Source organism: Saccopteryx bilineata, chromosome 7 (assembly GCF_036850765.1).
Source record: "Saccopteryx bilineata isolate mSacBil1 chromosome 7, mSacBil1_pri_phased_curated, whole genome shotgun sequence".
Classification (NCBI taxonomy): domain Eukaryota; kingdom Metazoa; phylum Chordata; class Mammalia; order Chiroptera; family Emballonuridae; genus Saccopteryx; species Saccopteryx bilineata.
Genome location: NC_089496.1, coordinates 46,934,210 through 46,955,343, shown reverse-complemented (window position 1 = coordinate 46,955,343; position 21,134 = coordinate 46,934,210). Strand labels below are relative to the sequence as shown.

The following is a 21,134-nucleotide window of genomic DNA, read 5'->3' as shown; positions in this document are numbered from 1 at the left end:
TAGTAAATATTTATTTGGTCTGCCATTTCTGGCACTGAGATCCTAAAGTCCTTGGAATTTCCTAACTTAGGAGAGTAATAAAAAGCATCTTGGTATTTATAATAAACTTCTTTCACCACAGCTGAGTTTGTTAATGGGTAACTTTTGGAAAGTACCTAAGTATTGTGGCTGGTTGCTAGGGGACACAACCATGGGATTAAAGGGTTGAAATGTTCAGTCCCAACCCCTAACTTCCAGGGGTGGGGAGAGGGGCTGGAGATTGAGTTCAGCCACCAATAACCAATGATTTAATCAATCATGCATATGTAATGATAGGCATGGTTACCTGTCCAAAAGGATGGGGTTCAGAGAGCTTCTGGGTTGAACACCCAAAGTTCTGGGAGAGCAGCATGCCCCAGGGGGCACGGAAGCCCTGCACCCTCTAGCCAAACCCCACCCTGTGTATCTCTTCCACGTGGCTGTTCCTGAGTTAGATCCCTTATAATAAACTAGTAAATTTAAGCAAATGTTTCTCTGAGTTTTGTAATCCTTTTTACCAAATTAATCAAACCCAAGAAGGGGGTTGCGGGAACCTCCAGTCCCTGTCTTGTCAACGAGAGGCACACTGACAGCCTGGACTCGTGGTCGGCATCTAAAGGAGATGAGGGACCATCTTTAGGATTGAGTCCTTAACCTGTTGAATCTGATGCTTTCTCTAGAATTTGACTGAGTTGAATTTAGGACTCCAGCTGGCATTAGAGAATTGCCTGGTGGTGTGAAAAAACAAAAAGAAACCACGACTGATACATCCTATCACTACCAGATCCTCCAACCCATGAATATAGGGTGTCTTACTTTTTTATTTATTAATTTTAGGGGGGAGAGAGAGAGAGAGAGAGAGAGAGAGAGAAGGGGGTGAGAGAGAGAGAGAAGGGGGTGAGAGAGAGAGAGAAGGGGGTGAGAAGCTTCAACTCCCATATGTGCCTTGATCGGGCAAGGCCAGGGTTTTGAAATGGCAACCTCAGCATTCCAGGTCGACGCTTTATCCACTGCGCCACCACAGGTCAGGCCTATAGGGTGTTTTTTAAAATTATCTTAGGTCCCCTCTATCTTGTCTCAGACATAACCTAATTTAACCCTAATTATATCCAAAAGACCCTACCCACAACGTATGAACTTTGCGGAGGCACAAACATGCAGTTCATAACAGTAACACTCTCCCCCAGTGCCCAAATATATCCATAGTTCCAGGGAAGTGCCAGGGTGGCCCTATGCTAGATCACGTGCCCCACCCCGCCGGGGCCGGAGGGCTAGGCACTGTGACTGGCAGCCCAGCCAGAAATCAGAGGAGCAAAGGGGCAGCCACTCAGAGTGTGCTTCAGAACAGGGGAAAGGAGATCAGGGCAGGACAACACATGAGATGTGTTCTAAAGTGAGGGGGGAGGACCCTCTGGGAAGTGTCTGGCCCACACGAACGCCCAGCTAGCCACTGTCCTGGAATCCTCCAGCTGGGACATGGTTGTGAAGCATCACAACCGGCTCAAGGCTCAGGTAAGGAAGAGGAGGGGTCTCGAGTCTATTGGAAACATGATTACATGCATGCAGGTCTTCTCCTTGAAGGCCGCGAGACATTCCCTGCAGAGTGGGGACCTGCCCTGGGGGCAGCAATGAATCCTCAGTGAGATCAGGGACAAGTGGCTCCAAATAAGAAAAACCTTACTCAGCTAGGAAAAGCCTAGGCATGATGGAGCTACACTTCCCTTTAAAACAGTAGTAATTAGCCTGACCAGGCGGTGGCGCAGTGGATAAAGCGTCGGACTGGGATGCAGAGGACCCAGGTTCGAGACTCCGAGGTCGCCAGCTTGAGCGCGGGCTCATCTGGTTTGAGCAAAAGCCCACCAGCTTGAACCCAAGGTCGCTGGCTCCAGCAAGGGGCTACTCGGTCTGCTGAAGGCCTGCCCGTGGTCAAGGCACATATGAGAAAGCAATCAATGAACAACTAAAGTGTTGCAGCATGCAATGAAAAACTAATGATTGATGCTTCTCATCTCTCTCCGTCCTGTCCCTGTCTATTCCTCTCTCTGACTCACTCTCTGTCTCTGTAAAAAAATAAAACAGTAGTAATTATTAATTTGACCACCAGCACCCTTTTGGGAACTCTCAGCCTGTGCTCGGCATGGGCACCACGCCATGCACATGAGGCACAATTCTTGATCTGGTCCTTTTGCAGCAGCTATTGTGACCTCCATGACAGAGGGAGTCTTTCAGCTCTATATCCCAGGGATCATCTTTTTATCCCGAATGTCAAGGAGTGGGTTTATTTTTTTTATAAAACTCTGTGTGACAGACAGGGGGAGAGAGGGTCCTGAGTCGCTCCTACACACGCCCCAAGAGAATGTCGGGCTCCGCCATCTAAATCCTGATTGGTCCTTGAAACAAACCGATTGGGACTTGAATACATCCAGTGCTGCGCCCTCTCATCTGCCAATGTGGCAGCCGGGTTAGATCAGCAGGCGCTGGCACTGAACCACATACAGCTCTATTGCCCAGCAATTTCACTTGGGGCAGAGAAGGGGTTGACATTTCATTTCCAAACTCACAGAAGCACAAAGAAAGAATCCTTTCAACTTCTCAGATGGAGCACAGCCAATTCATGTGCAAAAACTCCCTGGCTGCTGAGTCTTTCTGGCTTCTCGCAGAAGAGGACTGTCCGTCAGACCAAAGAGCTTCTTTTTCCACCTTCTCCTGTTTCAGATGGACGGGACAAGTCACGGGGTAGCGCACTGGCGTTCAGTTTCCCCCCATTAGCCATAAAAGAATGCAACACTCACGAGTTGTATAGAGTGGACAGGAGTAACATCAGAAGCTCCTGAGTGAAAAACAGCCCGTGGGGGAAAAAAAGAAAGTATGGTGAAATTAAGTTCAAAATTTAAATTTCAAGTACCTTGCTAGGAGTTAATAAAGGAAATATCATTAAGTGTGGCGGCATGTGTCGGGGGTCCACCAACAGTATACGATGCTTTTTAACCTTGTTTTTTGAATACCCCCATCCTACTTTAAAATAAAAAGAGAGCAGGCTTATGCAATGAAAGTCAATCAATATAGTAAAGTACAAAGACAAGAGTAAAAAAACAAATCAATATCCACTTAAAAATAACCACCACTAACTATAGGTGAATATCATTCCTGACTTGTTTTTACACAGACACGGATAAAAAGATAAGGAATATCTTCGTAAATAGAGACTCATACTTATTTTCATTTTTCATGTTTATTTCTCATCATATTAATTTAAAAAAATAGCACTCAGCTCATTTGTTTTTACTTAAGACAAGAAAATAAACAGAAGCAATTACTCAACTTTAATTATTTCTTTATTCCCAACAGGTATTTATTTGAAAATTCATTCAAGTTTGCTTTAAATTATCAAAAACTTAAGGTTAGTCATTATGTGTTTTTTTCAGACAATATCAACTGTCTGCTATAAAAATGAGTTTGGCAATCTTAAAACCTTCCTTCCTCCACTTCCACTTTATGCCGTCTTATTAAGATTTATATTTGCAATATGTATCTAAAATACAACTGTAATAATGCCCAGCCTGGTCTTGGTTCTTTATATAGATTCCATGCTCCTGCCAGTCATTTTCCTATAAGCTTCTCCATTCTTGAATTATTTGATTCATTTCTCCTATCAAATAGTTTCCTTAAGAAGAGTTCATGTGCTTAAGAGTATCTGCTGTTACATATGACAACTTGGCTGCCAGTAATACAGGATACCAAAGTCACTTTTCTTCCTACTCAGAACTTCAGATACACTTCTCCATTGTTTCCTGTCTAAATGCTTATGGAAAACTGCTTATGGAAAAGCAGTTTCAGATCCTTTGGTGACTTGCATTTTCTGACCAAATGGTGAAGAATTCTTTTTTCATTTTTTTAGTTTAACTTTATCAGGACATGTCAACTGCTTTCTGTCAGATTCCCTAGAACAGGGGTCCCCGAACTACGGCGGGCCGCATGCGGCCCCCTGAGGCCATTCATCCGGCCCCCGCCGCACTTCCGGAAGGGGCACCTCTTTCATTGGTGGTCAGTGAGAGAAGCATAGTTCCCATTGAAATACTGGTCAGTTTGTTGATTTAAATTTACTTGTTCTTTATTTTAAATATTGTATTTGTTCCCATTTTGTTTTTTTACTTTAAAATATATGTGCAGTGTGCATAGGGATTTGTTCATAGTTTTATTTTTATAGTCCGGCCCTCCAATGGTCTGAGGGACAGTGAACTGGCCCCCTGTGTAAAAAGTTTGGGGACCCCTGCCCTAGAATATAGGGCACATTTTCAATCTGAAGGTTAAGTTCAGGAAGCTTCATTTTAGGAAACAATCCTGTATGATACCTTTTCTTTTCTTTAAGAGTTTATTGATTTTAGAGAAAGAGGGCAGAGGAGGAGCGGGAAGCATCAGCTCATATTTGCTTCTCGTATGTGCCTTGACCCGACAAGCCTGGGTTTTAGAAGTAGAAAGCTCAGGTTGATGCTCTAACCACTGAGCAAACAGTCCAGGCTGTATTATAACTTTTAATACTCTTTAGTTTTTTTCCTTTTTTCCTTTTTTTTGGGGGGAGGGGGTTACCAATAACACGTATGTTAGAATACCTTTGTCTTCCTAAAATTACTTTATCAAGAATTTCTTTAATCTTTTAACAAACTCTTTGTTCACTGCAAGTCATTTCTTATAATCAACTGTTTTCAATCATGTTCCTTGGTATTTCTAATTCATTTATTTGTTCTATAATAGTGTTATTTTGGTCAAGTTATCTCCTTCTGTTGTTTAATCAGCTCACATAGGAGCTCCTGCTTTCCTGAATTCATGTTTTTTTGAAGTTCTTGGAGGATGCAATGCAGCCTTAGGAATTCTTAGATGAGCTCTTCTTTCCATCTGATTGCACCTGCTCGCAACTCCATTCCCTTTGCAGGCTGGACCATATTTATGTAGATGCAACCTCATTTTATTTAAATTTGCTCATGTTTAAGACCATTTGCCTTGTTCAGGCCATTTATTTGCTCTGATATAGTGTTGACGTATTTCTTTTTTTTTTTTTTTTTTTTTTTGGTATTTTTCTGAAGCTGGAAACGGGGAGAGACAGACAGACTCCCGCATGCGCCCAACCGGGATCCACCCGGCACGCCCACCAGGGGGCGATGCTCTGCCCCTCCAGGGCGTTGCTCTGCCTCGACCAGAGCCACTCTAGCGCCTGGGGCAGAGGCCAAGGAGCCATCCCCAGCGCCCGGGCCATCTTTGCTCCAATGGAGCCTTGGCTGCGGGAGGGGAAGAGAGAGAGAGGAAGAGGAGGGGTGGAGAAGCAAATGGGTGCTTCTCCTATGTGCCCTGGCCGGGAATCGAACCCAGGTCCCCCGCACGCCAGGCCGACGCTCTACCGATGAGCCAACCAGCCAGGGCCATATTTCAATTTTTTAATCGCTAGCCCAGCCATACCAGTGCTTTGCCAGCCAAAGCTGACCCCTGCGTGTCTGTGTCTGCCTGGGGGGTGGGGAGGAGCCATGTGCACAGGCTTCGTTTGAGGGGCTGCACTCCGCTCTGTCTTCTGATACTAGCATTCGGTTCTGTAGCCGGGTGGATTCCAAATGGAGAGCAGGCGTACTGACTAAGTCACAGGGGAGAAGGCCCGTGGGATTTAGGAGTTTCTTCCTCTTGATTCAGGGAGGAGCAGCTTGTTCCTGTCTCTCTTCTCACCTGTCTCTCCCAGCAACACTCCCTCTGTGATACACACACACACACACACACACACACACACACACGCCAGCCCCACTCGGAGGAAGGAAGAGATAGGCTAGCCAGCCTGCCCAGCTCTCCAATCAGCTTCTTTCCAGACCCTGAAGTTTTAATGACAGTTCTCAATTTTGCAAATTCCCCCAGTGTGGGGCAGGGCTGGCAACTCTTGTCCTTCTTGCTGGGAAATCTGGCCTTTTTCTTTGGGATCTTTTGAATTTTTTTTGTTTTTGTTTTTTTTCAGAGACAGAGCGAGAGTCAGAGAGAGGGATAGATAGGGACAGACAGACAGGAATGGAGAGAGATGAGAAGCATCAATCATCAGTTTTTTGTTGCAACACCTTAGTTGTTCATTGATTGCTTTCTCATATGTGCCTTGACCGCGGGCCTTCAGCAGACCAAGTAACCCCTTGCTCAAGCCAGCGACCTTGAGTCCAAGCTGGTGACCTTGGGGTCTTGAACCTGGGTCTTTCGCATCCCAGTCCAATGCTTTATCCATTGCGCCACCTCCTGGTCAGGTGGGATCTTTTGAATTTTAAGGCACAACAGTCAAGGTCCGTTTCCCTTGCTTTATTGCTGGTAAATTTAAGTGGTTTTTACTTTTTAAGTTTTAATTTATTTTGGTAGTTCATTTTTTCAGGCTTTAGAGGGGGAGGTTCTGTGATCTGGCCTTATTTATCCCGAGAAACTACACAAAATCTTTAAGAGAAACACTTGATAAAATACTTTAAAAATAAGTTTATTATAACTAACAAATATAAAATCTGACAGATGTTTTCAAACATTTTTGCAAAAAAAGTGAAACCCTCCCTTGTCCTCCCTCTTCCCCCAAGATACAGAGTAAGAACTCAGACGAGTTTTACAGGAAACACTAAACACGAACTCCTCATTCACTGGGTGGTCCTAAAAGGCTTCAACACATTATATTTTAAGTAAAGGTTCATTAAAATTAAGAAATTAATAAACCATTTGACACCTGCTTTCTACTGTCATTTTATGATGCTCGATTAAAATGCTGAAGGACAAGAACAGGTAACAAAGACTGCGTGTGACAGATATTCAAAGTGCATGGATCAGCGAGACCACAAACATTCAAGATAAAGAATTCCAGGGGCGGAACTAAACATTGTCTTAAAAAAATTAATCCAAGGAAATCTATGTACATTGTAGCCTTTGGCATCTGGTCCAATGTGTTTCTTCTTCATAGAGACATCACTTTGTCCAACCTATCAACCAGATTAAATAGACCTCAACGCATGTCTCATCTGACAAAGATTGTCCACAGCCAATTTCACATGAGGTAGTTGGGCTGTTTACAGACATTCTTGTGAAACTGTCATGACGGAGGGGACTCACACCTCAAACATGCCATGAGACTGGCTCGTCAGCCTTCTGGGAAGCAACAGAAATTACTTCTAGATCACCCTCTTGTCATCATTGACTCCATATGCCTATGAAGAGACAAGAACACCCAGAGTCTGTGTGGACAAAATCAGCTCTGCAAGTGGGACCAACTGTCCCAGGCTGGTTTCCGCTTATGAAGTGTAGGGAGGAAGCACTGACCACACTTGACAACACAGGTAATAGGAAGGACGTGCTTAAAGCAAGCAGGATATCTTTCTTGTGTTCTCACATAGTGTAGCTGAAAGCATCTCCTCACTCTGGAAGAGAAGCCAGTCAAAGGGTAATGGAAGCGTTTTGGACACGTTTGCATTACAGTGGAGGAGAAAGACCAGTGCATGCCATGCGTCAACTGTACGCTGGATCACCGCTTAGTCATGCCCTGGGGGGCGTGGCACAGCCGTGCAGGGCGGAGTCATGCAGACCGCCTCTGTACACAGGATGCCCACGGCTACAGGAGAGACTGGGAGCGCTCACACAGACAGTCTTGTGAACAGCCTGTTTACGGAACTCTTGAAAGGATCTCTAACAACCTTGTAATAAGCAGTCTGAAAATATCATTAGACGGCTAGTGAATATTTCATGTCATTAATTGTGAAACCCCTGAGTAAGCAACTGCAGATTACAAAGGGACATCCAGAAGCAGGATGTATTTCTCAATAAGTTATTCTATCTATACTTCACGGGAACACAGGCTCAGCGTGCACCCTAAAGTCTGCATGCAGCTGGACCAGCCCACCCAGAGTCACCGACGCCCAGCCCTCAGGGTGTGTGCGGCCAGACCGGACCACGGAGAGCCACCGACGCCAGGCACTCGGGGTGCGTGCGGCCCGACCAGACCACGGAGGGCCCCTGACGCCAGGCCCTCGGGGTGCGTGCGGCTGGAATGGACCACAGAGAGCCACCGACGCCAGGCCCTCAACGTGCGTGCGGCCCGACCAGACCACGGAGGGCTCCCGACGCCAGCCCCTCGACGTGCGTGCGGTCCGACCGGACCACAGAGAGCACCCCACCCCAGGTCCTCGGGCACCCATCACATCAGCTCAGCTAACAGAACATGATGGCTTAAAACAGACTTTACTTATACATTTTAAATCTAAAGATACAAAAAAGGGTTGATAGTTCACCTTACGAAGGAATGAAGCACGAGGGTGGGGAGACTGAGGAGTTGTAAAACCTAGGACTAAAATCAGAAGCAACTGGTTTTAATCAGTGGGTCAGAAATGCACCATTGTGTAACCAACTTCTTGTAGGACAGGGTAGTTTAGTAGAAAGAAAAACACATAAGTTTTCCTTTAGAAAGCTTCCAAAATGTCTCACGTCACTTTACATGGCTCAGCCTCTGGGCGCTCTGCCGCCACACACCTCGTGAGTGATTTTCACGGTCAGGTTGCATTTCCTTAAGCAGATACTCCTCATTGAGACTCTTTTACTTGTTTCAAATTAAATAAAAGTCTACTTTCTCTATCAGTTCCCACCATATATACAGTGTGTCCGTAAAGTCATGGCACACTTCTGACCAGTCACAGGAAAGCAACAAAAGATGATAGAAATGTGAAATCTGCACAGAATAAAAGGAAAACCCTCCCAGTTTCTATAGGATGATGTGGCAGCATGTGTACATGCGCAGATGATGACCTAACACCGTGTATACAGCGGAGCAGCCCACGGCCATGCCAATAGAGATGTGGACGGTACAGAGGAAAGTTCAGTGTGTTTTGTGGCTTGCTAAATTATAATCCGTGACCAAAGTGCAACATGGATATCGGCGCGTTTATAACGAAGCGCCACCACATAGGAATAACATTACTCGGTGGGATAAATAGTTGAAGGAAACCGGCAGTTTGGTGGAGAAACCCCGTTCTGTTAGGCCACCAGTCAGTGACGAGTCTGTAGAGGCTATACGGGATAGCTACCTAAGGAGCCCTAAAAAAATCTGTGCGTGAGCCCACATCGAACTGCACTGAATAGGTATAAAACTGGGAGAGTTCTCCTTTTATTTGGTGCATATTTCACATTTCTATCGTCTTTTGTTGCTTTCCTGTGACCGGTCAAAAGTGCACCATGACTTTACGGACACACTGTATTTTTTTAAATTAAAAACATTTTCCTGAAAATATACAGGTGATAGCGCTGACTTTCCGGATGGACACACACCCATGACGGACAATCAGAGGACTGCACACCCGCCCGGCAGCCCTTATCCAATGCCAGACGCCGTTCCTAGACGCCGCACATCCGGAGGTCCCCAGCTCCGCAGCTACAGTGGGAAGAGGGGTTCTGCAAGCTCTTTGAGGGGTTCCCCTGCAGTCTGGGGGGGGGGGACGGAGCGGCTGCTCCAATGGGGACACCTCTGGTGAGGACAGAGAAGCAGCGGGGCGGACCTATGTGATCAGATCTCCCTTGCCCTGGACTAGGACACTCGGGGAAGCTCTGCGTTCAACAGGACACGTGAATAATGGCAAGATGCCCCAATCTACCACCGACACAATCTGATGAACACGGCCTTTCCAAGTCAGTCTCCAAAATCCCTGCAGAGATGGTGGGAGAATCATCCCCACCTCAGTCACAGGCTGGTGTTGCCACTGTCCCCGCCAAAGCTGTCCCTTCAACTCAACATTTTCCATCAGGATCAGCTATAAGAAGTCGAATGTGTTTTCAAAGGACAAACACTTGCATCATCAAAAGGACTGTTCAGCTGGACTGGCACACTGACCTCCCAAGTGTAAATCCTGGCTTCTCCTGTGGGTGGTGCAGACGTGACGCGATGGTGTGTATGGACGCGCCCCAAGGGGTCAGCCAGGCTCACCTACTGGCCTCTCCTGATGCCTAGGGGACACGTGGTAGTTCCCTTCAGGATCTCTCTAGAGGTTACTCTTGAAAAAGGATCCTGAAATGTATGAATAGCGAGAGCAAGATGGCTGCCCTCGTGTTTTCTCATCTCCCCTCACTGTCAGGGTGAAAGGAAGCTCCCATGGCCTGAAATCTCCGAGGAGGACAGAGAAGAAGCCTCCACTATCCCTTCTCTCTGTCCCCTTCTGAGATGGTAACTGCAAATTGGCACAAAGTAGGGTTTTATCTAAAATGGAGAAACCAATACTGCAGATCCAGGAGGAAGCCCTGCGGGCGCCGAGCTTCAGGTCAAGTTGAATTTATCCTCTAGTACTAGGGTCAACTTCTAGTTCTTTCTACTGAAGGGCTCCCAGAGCTTTACACACCTCAGGCAAACTTAATACGCTCCAGTGAGGGAAATACTGATCACAAACACATTGCCCCTTTTTACAGGGTTGGAAAACGGGAGAATGGGAAATGTAACTGACTCAAGTTATTCTAACCCCGATTCCCAAAGATCCCGAGTAACAGCAAACTCCTCTTCCCCGGAAAACTGAGTTGTGTCCACCAAGCAGTTTCCGAATGAATGTGAAATGGCCACACTGAGCATCTTCCTTTGAGTGTGCATTCACAGCTTCGTGGGCAGATCACAGGGATTTTCTTGTGCCCACTCCCTCCATACATGAGTTCCCCTGAGGAGCGGAGAGCAGCAGCGATTAGACCGCTCATGCTTCACAACCCTTACCACTCCTGGGAGCGTCCCTTCCCAGTGGCGCAATGCCTAAAGTGTCTGCATTCAAGGTATAGGCAAGGACTGGCTGTTTTTCCTCTCCCCCTCTAGGAGGCTGTGTCAAGGGCGGGGTCCCTGCATCCCGCCATCATTTTCACACTAGCCGGAGAGGGAGACCCACACGGATTACTCATGGGGGCTGGGGAAACAGCACACACACAGCTTGGCAGCAGCCAACAGAAAGTGCCAGAATACAGAAGAATCAGCATCATTTTAGCACCGAGTGTACCCCCAGCCTTAAAACAGTTAATGTTGCTTTCTAAGTTTAAGCCTTTTCCAGAAGTCCTTATGCGTGCAGAGTATCTGCTTCATTAATTGGAGCTAAACAAAGTCCATTTGTTTCAAGACTTGACAGAGGACAAATCGACACCCCTCCCTACATTACCATCTCTGGCTAAGGGGCAGGTGGTCATCGCCCTCAGAGCAGCACCATCACCATCCGGGGCTGCTCAGGCAGCACTCACCTGTGCTGCTCCGAGGAACTCACCTTCCCTCCCGGGGGCCCACCGAGTGGTGGAATGCCCTTCCAGCTCCCCATACACTCTGGGCAGCGTGGCCTCCTAAGACCAGGGCCAGAGCCCCAGTGTTCCTCTTCAGGGGAATGCCTACACAAGGGTGTGTCGTGAAAGACCGAAATCCCACCATTAACCTTGACATGGTCCCAAAGCCCTTAGAACTAAAATGGAAAAGCAGCTGCATTTCACTTGCTGTGCACGATGGGTGATTAAACCAAGATTGATCAGAGGGCACAGCGGGAACCACGTTCCCTGCATGCAAGACATCGGCTGGGTGTCCGTGCCGGTTCCATTAGGAAGCTGCTGAGTAAACGTGGTGCGCTCCTCACTCTCCCTTTAGCTGTTTTATTTCCACAGTAGCCTCTTCCTCTTTGAAAACAAGGGCACATCACTTAGTTCATGCAGAAGACCGGAAATTCTGTAAACTAGAATTTAATCTCATGGTTTTCGAGTCTGGCCGTACAAGACTCACCTAGAAAGTGTATTCAAATGCAGATCCGGAGTCCCACCCATAGGATCTAGATCTTCAGGTCAGGGTAAGGCTGGGTGTTTGTTTTCTGAACAAGCTCTCCATGCGACTTTGATGCCAAGATGGTCCAGGTCACACTGGGAAATCACCTGGTTCCTCTACTGAGAGGCCGTGTCACGCTCAGCAAATAAATTCCTCTACCTCCAAACCTTACTTTTGAAGTTGAGTAATAATCCCTGAAATGTCACAGTTTTGCTGTGATGTCCAACTGAGATGACATACGGGCAAGCATGGGGACAGCGTGGACATCAGGTAGGACCATCTCTGATGGCCTGTCCCACCTCTTCCACAGTCTTCCAGCCGGGGACATCAGCCACCCCTTCAGAGCCACTGTCCCCCCGTTCGTGCACAGGGAGGGCCCTCCTTGTTTAGGCCTTGTATCTTCCGGGCTGACATGGTCACCCCAGCGCCCTGAACCTCTCGACTCCCACAGGCGTTTCTTGCCCACGGAGCCACAGAGAAGATTCTCTATATTTCAACAGCGTCCACACAGGGGCTCAGCCCCGTCCGAGTTTTAGTCTAAGTCTAAACTGATTGGAATGCTGGCTATGGGTTATAGTCCTGGATACAGAATTTGCTTATTTTCAGCTTGGGTTTGAGTGGCCCAGTAAAACTCAAAGCTAAAAACAAAACCAAACCAACAAATGCACTTTTCAAATCTGCTCTTAGGACTCTTCAAGTCTATATAACAGCTATGATTTGGTTTCCAGGAGGCCCTTAGAACTGAAATATATAGCACCTTGATTTTTAAACACACAAAACATATACACATTTTTAAAAAATGATAAAAGCACTGGGCTTTGCCTCCTCCTCGCACGCCCCCACGCTAGGGGTGGAGAGACTGCAGCCGCGGCCGGAAACAGAACCCTCCGCGGGCCGCATCCCTGCCCGAGGCGGAGGCGGAGGCCGAGGCGGAAGCGGGTGGTCCTGCGCCGTCACACCACCTCGTCGCTCTCCAGTCCGTGGACCTCGTACAAAGAGTCCAGGATCGCCAGCTGCTTCTCCATGGCAGGCAGGTAGAGGCTCAGGTCCCTCTGCATCCCAGCACTGAAAGCTGCCTTCCGGTGGTCGCCCTCCTTTATGGTTAACGCCGCCACAAAGTCCTCATAGGACGGAGCTGCCCTCAAAGCTAACTGCAAAAGAATCTCCCGTGAGAAGGTGCACCACGTCTCCTCCGTGCTTTACTCTCATGCGCGAACACACACACACACACACACCCCGGGGGCAGCAAAAATAAAAAAATGGAAATACACCTTTTGAATTCATGGACTCTTAAAAATTTTTTCAAGCATCAAATCAAAGAATTTTAAGGCTAAAAGAAGTAGCATGTACTTGGGCCATCCTGAGGATGAATAATGCCGGTAAGTCAGGGGATGCTGAGAGAAAAGGGTCTAAGAAAAGCTCTCCTCCCCTTCACAGTGTGACCCGGCGTATTCCCCTGGAACCCACAGAGGCGACCTGTATGTGTTTTGCTACCACAGCCTCTGTTCCCGCCTGGCCAGCCTCGCAGAGCACCTGGCTCTCGGGTCTGGGCCTCATCTTCATACATACAGTTTCTTGCACATCTCCTGTTTCCCCCCACATGAGAAATGTTTCCTTCGCACCCTTGATTATTTTCTAAAAAGGAAGGGAGCTAAGGTTTGTTGTTGGCTTGTGCGCTGATGCTGCGATGCGTTTCATCCTGGTTAATCTTTCTAGGAGCCCTGTACAGTGTATCCTAGTTTACAGATGAGCATCACGTAGCCGGACCTGAGCGCGGCTGTGTCTCTGCTATCAGCCACACTCACCACATCGCTCCCCTCAGACGACCTCCTGGGCTCCTTCTAGCTTCCCCTCCATCGCAGACCACCTGTTCCCTAAGCCGTCTGGCACCCGCTGGGTTGGGTCTGCTGAGATCTCTGGAGACTTTTTAGAATCCTGAATTATTATTCTATGGTTTCTTTCTTGAGAGTCCTTATACTTTGAATTTTAAAGTCTTGAAAAGAGTATCAACCTTCCCCTTTTTTGCAAATGGAGAGTGACTGGCAGTTTCCATGCAACGGTTAAAGCACAGGCGTGGGTAGAGGAGCCCCGACCTTGAGCCCTGAATCTATCACATACTTGCTTGAGGAATTTAAGCACGGCCACGGCGTGTAAAGACCTAGAACCTCGGTTTCCTCATCTGTGCCAGAGAACTGAAATCCCTTTCCTTATTTGAAGCATTAATGTGATACGTCTGATGTACTCAACCCACTGCCAGGCACATATTGAATACTCGATTAATGGTAGAAATAATCAGAGAGAGCAGAGAAGGAAGAGAAGGCAATTACCTGAAAGTATAATGTGAGAAAAGCTCTCAGAACTGAAGAATATGAAACTGCAGATTTAAAGATCCACCCACGGCCTAGCGTGCGGAGGACCCGGGTTTGATCCCGGCCAGGGCACACAGGAGAAGCGCCCATTTGCTTCTCCACCCCTCCGCCGCGCTTTCCTCTCTGTCTCTCTCTTCCCCTCCCGCAGCCAAGGCTCCATTGGAGCAAAGATGGCCCGGGCGCTGGGGATGGCTCTGTGGCCTCTGCCTCAGGCGCTAGAGTGGCTCTGGTCGCAATATGGCGACGCCCAGGATGGGCAGAGCATCGTCCCCTGGGGGGCAGAGCGTCGCCCCTGGTGGGCGTGCTGGGTGGATCCCGGTCGGGCGCATGCGGGAGTCTGTCTGACTGTCTCTCCCCGTTTCCAGCTTCAGAAAAATGAAAAAAAAAATAAATTAAAAAATAAAAATAAAGATCCACCCAAGAACTCAGCATAACGAACGATCCAGACCAGAAGGGGAAATGTCATAAAATTTTAGAATGTGGGGATATAGCAAAGATCACAAAAGATCATGCATCCAGAAGAGCATGAGGAACATAAACTGGAACAGGAATTGGAATGATAGGAAATTGCACAGTAGTAACAGTGGAAGGTGGAGGACCACAGAGGGGTGCCTTCATAATCCTGCGATAAAATTATTACCAACCTAGAATTCTATACCAGCCAAAGCGTCAGTCTAGAAAAAAAGGGCAGAATAAAGACATTTTCAAGCACGCAGGAACTCGGCAACGTGGCACCCCTGTACGCTTCCTCTTCGGAAGCTGAGGGAGGATGGACAGCACCAACATGACAGATTAGATCAAGAAACGGGAGTCACAGGACCCCTGGGAAGTGAAATTAGAGTGAGGTGGGCTTTTCCTGTAGGAACACTTGTGAGGGCGGTCACAGCGCGACAGGCCTGAGTCACTAACTCGGATAACAGTAAGAGTTTACAAAGCTCGGGAAGGGAAGTCTCCAAGAAAATAACAAACAAACATAGCATGATACGCTTGTGAGTTCACAGTGATGGCGACTTGAGAGATCTGATGATGCAGGGAAAATATAAGCATGTAAGAAAGAACAACACAGAAAGCACCCATAGAATTTTGGCTCATCGTCATACTGTTAACCTGTGACTCATTACACTGGGATGGTGGGGGTGGCGGAAGTGAGGTAGGGACAGCGAGGTCCGAGAGAGCTAAACTCCAATCTGTAACAGGAAGTTGAAATTTAATGACTAAAACTAGGCCACAAGGAGCAATAACCACTCTTAAGATTATGGAGGTATTAGAAGAATTAGCCTCCGAAGTCGAAAGGGGCAGCCTCTGTGGAGTAAGGCTGGGAAGTACGGAGCAGAAGGCAGGACTGTTCTGTTTTTGTTACAACATTTTGGGATGTTTGATTTAAAAATGTAACAAACCCCGTGCACAAATGTTTAAGTAAGATAAAAGATTTTAAAGGTTTTCCCTGTTTGGGGCCCAGGGAATTTCTCAAATGCTCCTAGACGACTCTGATGTGCCCTGGCAGGGCAGCTCAGTTGGTGAGGGCATCATCCTGAAGTACAGAGGTTGCTGGTTCGATCCCCGGTCAGGGCACACACAGGAACAGATCGATGGATGTTCCTGTCTCTCTCTCTCCCCCTTCCTCTCTTGACAAAATCAATAAATAAAAGTTTTTAAAAGTATATTTAAAAAATGAAGAAGATAGTGATGCAGACCAGTCTATTTGGGAACCAATGACAGAACTCAACGGACAAGTGAACCACAAAGGTCAAGATGGTTAGTGCCCATGCGGGAGGCAGAGCCTGGACTGGGCTTCAGCTTTGCAGATGAAAACTGTTTGAAGATCAAAGCTCACTATTTGGCTAATGAATGAGTCAACTTCCTTGAGTGTAAAAGATGTTTCCCTGAGCAACTGAGATCAGTTAAATGAATTTGTCCCTAGTAATTAATCAGCACGCTGGAAACTCAATCAACTTTGCAGAGTAGGAATGAGTTGGCGAACAGGAGAGAGGATGGAAGGGCCAATCTAGCTTCTCTATTGATCTGGCTGTTGCCAAGTGCTCGACATACCTATTTTCTTAACCCTCTGAGAAGTGAGTTTTTCTGAAGCTCGCTGACCCCTGGGAATGGGTTTGTTTTTTTTTCTTAAATGAAATTAGTTCCAGTTCCAGTTTTATCAACTTAAAATCATGTTTGTTTGAGAACAAATTTATGGAAACAAGAAGAACCTGCATTCGCCTTTTCTCAATGTTGCCTTATGCATGAACGATCGTACTCTGGAGGGTCAGGAGGCACGAGGACGTCCATGAATGTTTGTATTACTCGAAGGGTTAAAACCCAGAAGTTAAAAAATGATTAGCAATTATATCAAGAGCCTTCAAAATGTTCTTGCTCGCGGACTTTGGGTGTATTACCTCACCTCTTGTGTCTCAGGTTTCTGGGTCTACAAGCAGGGGAAATAGGAGAACCCGCCTCAGAGTGAGGAAATGAATAACTGTGCAGACATAAAGCACTTAAAACAATGTCTAGTGCATGGCAAACGCTCAACATTCTAAGTTGAGGTCGTAGTTGTTGGCATTAGACATAGCAATTCTAATTCTAGGAACCTACTTTGAGAAAATAAGTGTTTTAATTTTTTAAGTCAAAAGTGCATATAAACAGATGCTGTTTTATCTGCAATAACAATGAGAAGCAGCTTAAATTTCCAACACAAGGATTGGACAAATAAATTATGGTACCTCATAGTAGAGAAATATTGTGTAATCACTAAAAATAATGGCTTGCAAAGATTCTTATGGCACTGAAAAATAGTCATGAGAGAAGCTATTAAGTGGAGGGATAGAATATAAAATTACACTACAAGCTAAGTGTCAAAGAAATTTACATGCGTGTACAAAGTATACAAAATAAAGATAATTGTACACATAGAAACACGCTGATATATAACATAAACACTTCTAAGCAGATATATATTTAGATAACAGAAAGTTCTGAAAAACAATATTTAAAAGAATATTTAAGACATAAAAAAATTAAAGCTAAGAAGGCAAAACACAAAAATGTTAAAAATGGTTATCATAGAGATTCATTTTCCCCCTTTCCATTCTTCCGTAATTTCTACAACGTATTATGATGTGTCAGAATTACTACATGTTGGGGAACATGCCAGAAATTTAAACGTCCTTTTAAAGATTCATGCTCGTGATACATTTCTGCTGCAGCTGCATTCCTGTTGACAATAACTCTTCTATCATTAATATTTCAGGATTTAGCTTCACCCCTACACAGAAACAAAACCCCACTTATGTTTCTTGAACACGGGGCAGCTCATTGTTGTGATGCTTTGTCATCTCACAGGAGACGCGGGTGTCAGACACTCGCGCCCCATTGCAGCGTCTACTCCGGGAGACTGATGAAGGGAGCCTAGCGCCTGCCTAGTCCCTCACAGCGGCCTCACCACACTCTGTCTTCGCGGTGGGTCGCTGTAGAGCGCTGTGGGGCGCGGGCGCGCGCACAGCCTCACTTTGAGACTTTGGGGCTGGAATGAGTAGTTCTGAATTTATAAAGTGGTGGGAGTTCATCCTGAGGTTTACTAAAGATAATCAACATGGAAGCACTGGCACAAGGCCTAGTTACACAACAGGTGCCCCGAGCTGCACAGTAGCTATCATGATTACTAACCATGCACGGAAAGGAAGTGTGGGCAGTTTGTAGCTGCTTCCCTTCAACTGGTCTGGCTCCTGAGATCTCCATGATTTCAAGAATGCTTTCATTGCCATTAAAATTTGATTTCTTTTTTTTTTCAAATTCATTTTAGAAGGGAGAGACAGAGAGGAGAGAGAGAGAGAGAGAGAGAGAGAGAGAGAGAGAGAAGGGGGAGGGGCAGGAAGCACTAACGCTGATATGTGCGCCTTGACCAGGCGAGCCTGGGGTTTCCAACCAGGGACCTCAGCGTTCCAGGTTGATGCTTTATCCACTGCGCCTCCACAGGTCAGGCTAAAATTTGATTTCTTCCACTGTAAAGCCTTCCCATTTTCTTTATCTGCCTCCTAATACACCGTGACCTAAATAGTTCTTACCTTGGGCAAATGAGGTCTGCTATCCTTTAAATTAATAAAAAACATCACCTGCCAAGCTGTTTCTATCCCCCAATCTCCCTGAACACTCACATTCTGTGACGTTTCCTAGTGAACCCCTACCTGAGACTGCCTCCGACGGAGACGGACTCCCGGAAGAGTCACAGAACACCTGTTACTGCCGGCATAAAAGGCCAGCGACTCCTGCTGTTCGACACAACAGGGCAAGTGAGTTGTCCAGGAGACTGTGATTCCTGGATGTGGATGTGTCCTTTCTAGGTCCATATGCTGGGAGGGCAGGAGTGGGTGCGTGACACAAGGTAAAACACATGAACGCAAACCCCTCCACAATAGAATGAATCGGGCAAGAAGAGAATTCCAGCCCTAGCTGCTGGTACGCCCACTTCAGTGAATTTCATATTCAATGAAATTCAACTCTTAGGAAAACAAACTCAAAATCTGCAAATGAACGACAGGAATGCAAGGGCCAGCAGGGGGAGCTATGAGCCTGAGGGCATCACCGGATTCCTTCCCTTCTCCGTGAGGAAGTGGCAGCTTCCTGCCCACCTCTGTCTGTATGGATTGTCCCCACTACCTTCCCAGAAAGGCAACCACGTTGGGGCAGGCCTCCCCCGGCCACTGGGACTGGCCAGGGTAAAGCACACCCTGTCGACAGTCTTCCTTTCTAGACCCTCGCCATTGCCAACACTCCCACACAGCAACGCGATAGAGACTGACAAGAAAGAAGCAACACTCTGCTCTTACGCTGGGAAACAAAGCAAACAGAAACAGCACGCACACAAGACCGAGCCACACCACCTCGCTGGGACCTCAGCACATCAGGAGGCAGAGGGAGTACTCACAGCAAAGACCCCTCGGACCACCCATCCGTGGTGCTGCCGCAATGTTTTACCGTACGCGTTATCTGGAAGAGAAGACAAGCTCTGTGAGGAACAGTGCCGCCAGGACTGGTGCCGCGTCCCTCCTCACGCATGCGTAGCCTGGTCCTATTGGTACAAGGGACTGATGAGAAAAAGTCTAAGATTACGTACTCCCAAATTTTTGAGTAGGAAAAAAGCCTACACAGGTGTGTATTGTAAAGAAAAACAGATATTCCTGCTTTGTGTCAATATATCTGAACTCCAGGTTGTCATCATGTTGGAAAAAGTTCAAGACATGTAAGGAAATGAGAGGGGGGAAGGACACGGGAAAAATCAAGAATAACTGCAATTAGAAATACACTATTAATATCAAGCAATATTAAAACGCAGTCCTTTGAAATGCCGTGACCCCAAGCCAGCCCCTAGCTTCCCTTCCTTACTACCTGTCCCCCCTCTTCGTAAGACAATCTCTAAGCTTCTCTTCCATCCCAACACTCGATTCTGGCGCGTCAGGTGCTTGCCCTGCATGTCCGGACAACCCTGGCCAGACAGCCTTTGACTTAGAAAACTTTCAAACTATTACAGGAAGAATGGCTTCAAGTTACCAAGCGAGTTATAAAGTCATTCATGTTCTAAACTTTAAAGATAAAAACTTATTATTTTTGTCCCAAAGACAAAAGTAAGATTTAAGAACTGATATATAATCATTTTAACTACCAAAAAAAAAAAAATCTCTCTCTCTCTCTCAAGAACAAGGTGACAGGCATCATACCAGACATGTATCCCTGAATGCTTTAAATAACTCCCTACAGGCAAACCTCAGAGCCGATCTTTATTCACAGGAGTAAATGCACCCCTAGGAGGCGCCACGCTGTCACCACAGCACATGTTTACTTCCACGCCCCACTCTCTCCTCAGCACCATCTCCAGTAGTTTACCCAGTGCTTATTCCTCAACTGACGCGGGGAATCGGGCGGTTCGACGTTCTTCATCATGGCTAGCTCATCTGCGTTCTACTCCAAACTTAGGCAGTTTCATGTGCTAGTCCCAGCACTGCTATACCACCCGGCCACCGTTTAATGAATGCTTAGGTTTACCACAAGATATAAAAAATATTTTAAATTGTAACAAGGGTGGGGAGCGGTTCACTGGGCTGAAGAACACAGGCTGGGTGGGGCCAAGTCTGAGGTCTTCACATGCTGTGTAAAGGATTCTGAATGTCCCAACTGAGGCACAGTGGCGGTTTTATAAAAATGTAACTTACTGCTTTTTTCCGACTTCACAAATACTGCATGTTTATTGTTAAAAGTATGGAAAACACAAACAGGAGGTGACTAGAGAAACCTGTATAATCATGCAGTGGGCATTCCGGGGTGTGCTCTCTTAGTCTTTTTTCCTGTACAGATGGTTTATTTTCTTCAACCAACAGGCACAATCAACCTGACGTGGCACTATGGTGGAGCGGTAACAAGGTGACAGTCCTGTGTCTTTACGGCGCACAGCACTCGAAGCCGCCTCCGTCCCTGGGCCTCCAGCTGCAGAGCCCGCCCGGCCAGAATAACTAACTGCCTGCTGACGAGGGTTCTGGACCCAGTGCTGCGCCCTCAGAGACATCCTACCTGTCCTACGCTGCACCATTTCAATCAACCTTTCACAACAGCCCAGAACCCTTCCTCCAAGCCCCCCTCCTCTAGGGCAGCCAGCAAACAAAGGGGCTGGGATCCAAAAGGTGGGCAGGTGGCCTGCTCTGAGGAGGAGGGGTGTCTGTGCCCGCCCCCTGGCCCTCCTGGGAGGCAGCTACTCCTTCCTGTGTCCAGACCGTGCTGGAGCAGGGTCCCACCGGGCAAACTGTGGGCCAGGTGGTCTAACGGGAGAAGACGGTGTCAGAGCATCTGGGCTGGGTCCTGACTCAGGACCTGCAAGACCACTGTTACAATTTAAAACCAACAAATACAACTAAACTCATTAAGAAAAAAATAATTGCCAAAAGTCCTCAGCTGACTTCTAGGGCTGCAAA

At 46.9% G+C, this 21,134-nt stretch overlaps 1 protein-coding gene across 9 annotated transcripts in view; it reads right to left on the bottom strand.

Annotated features, from left to right (window-relative positions):
- Positions 1–21,134, bottom strand: part of PLEKHA8 (pleckstrin homology domain containing A8) — a 63,443-nt gene that overhangs the window by 4,138 nt on the left and 38,171 nt on the right. For 3 of the 9 annotated variants that reach the window (XM_066238204.1, XM_066238203.1, XM_066238210.1), the window contains 2 exons: positions 19,100–19,161; positions 9,182–12,963 (listed from right to left, as the gene is read on the bottom strand). The exons of 2 other annotated variants lie outside the window; for them this stretch is intronic. In XM_066238204.1, coding sequence (XP_066094301.1) covers positions 12,766–12,963; positions 19,100–19,161 — 260 coding nt within the window. In that variant the 3' untranslated portion in view covers positions 9,182–12,765. Of the gene's footprint in view, positions 1–1,952; positions 2,849–9,181; positions 12,964–19,099; positions 19,162–21,134 lie in introns of those variants that run through there. 4 more of the 9 variants (XM_066238205.1, XR_010726505.1, XR_010726504.1 and 1 more) reach the window with 4 other exon arrangements.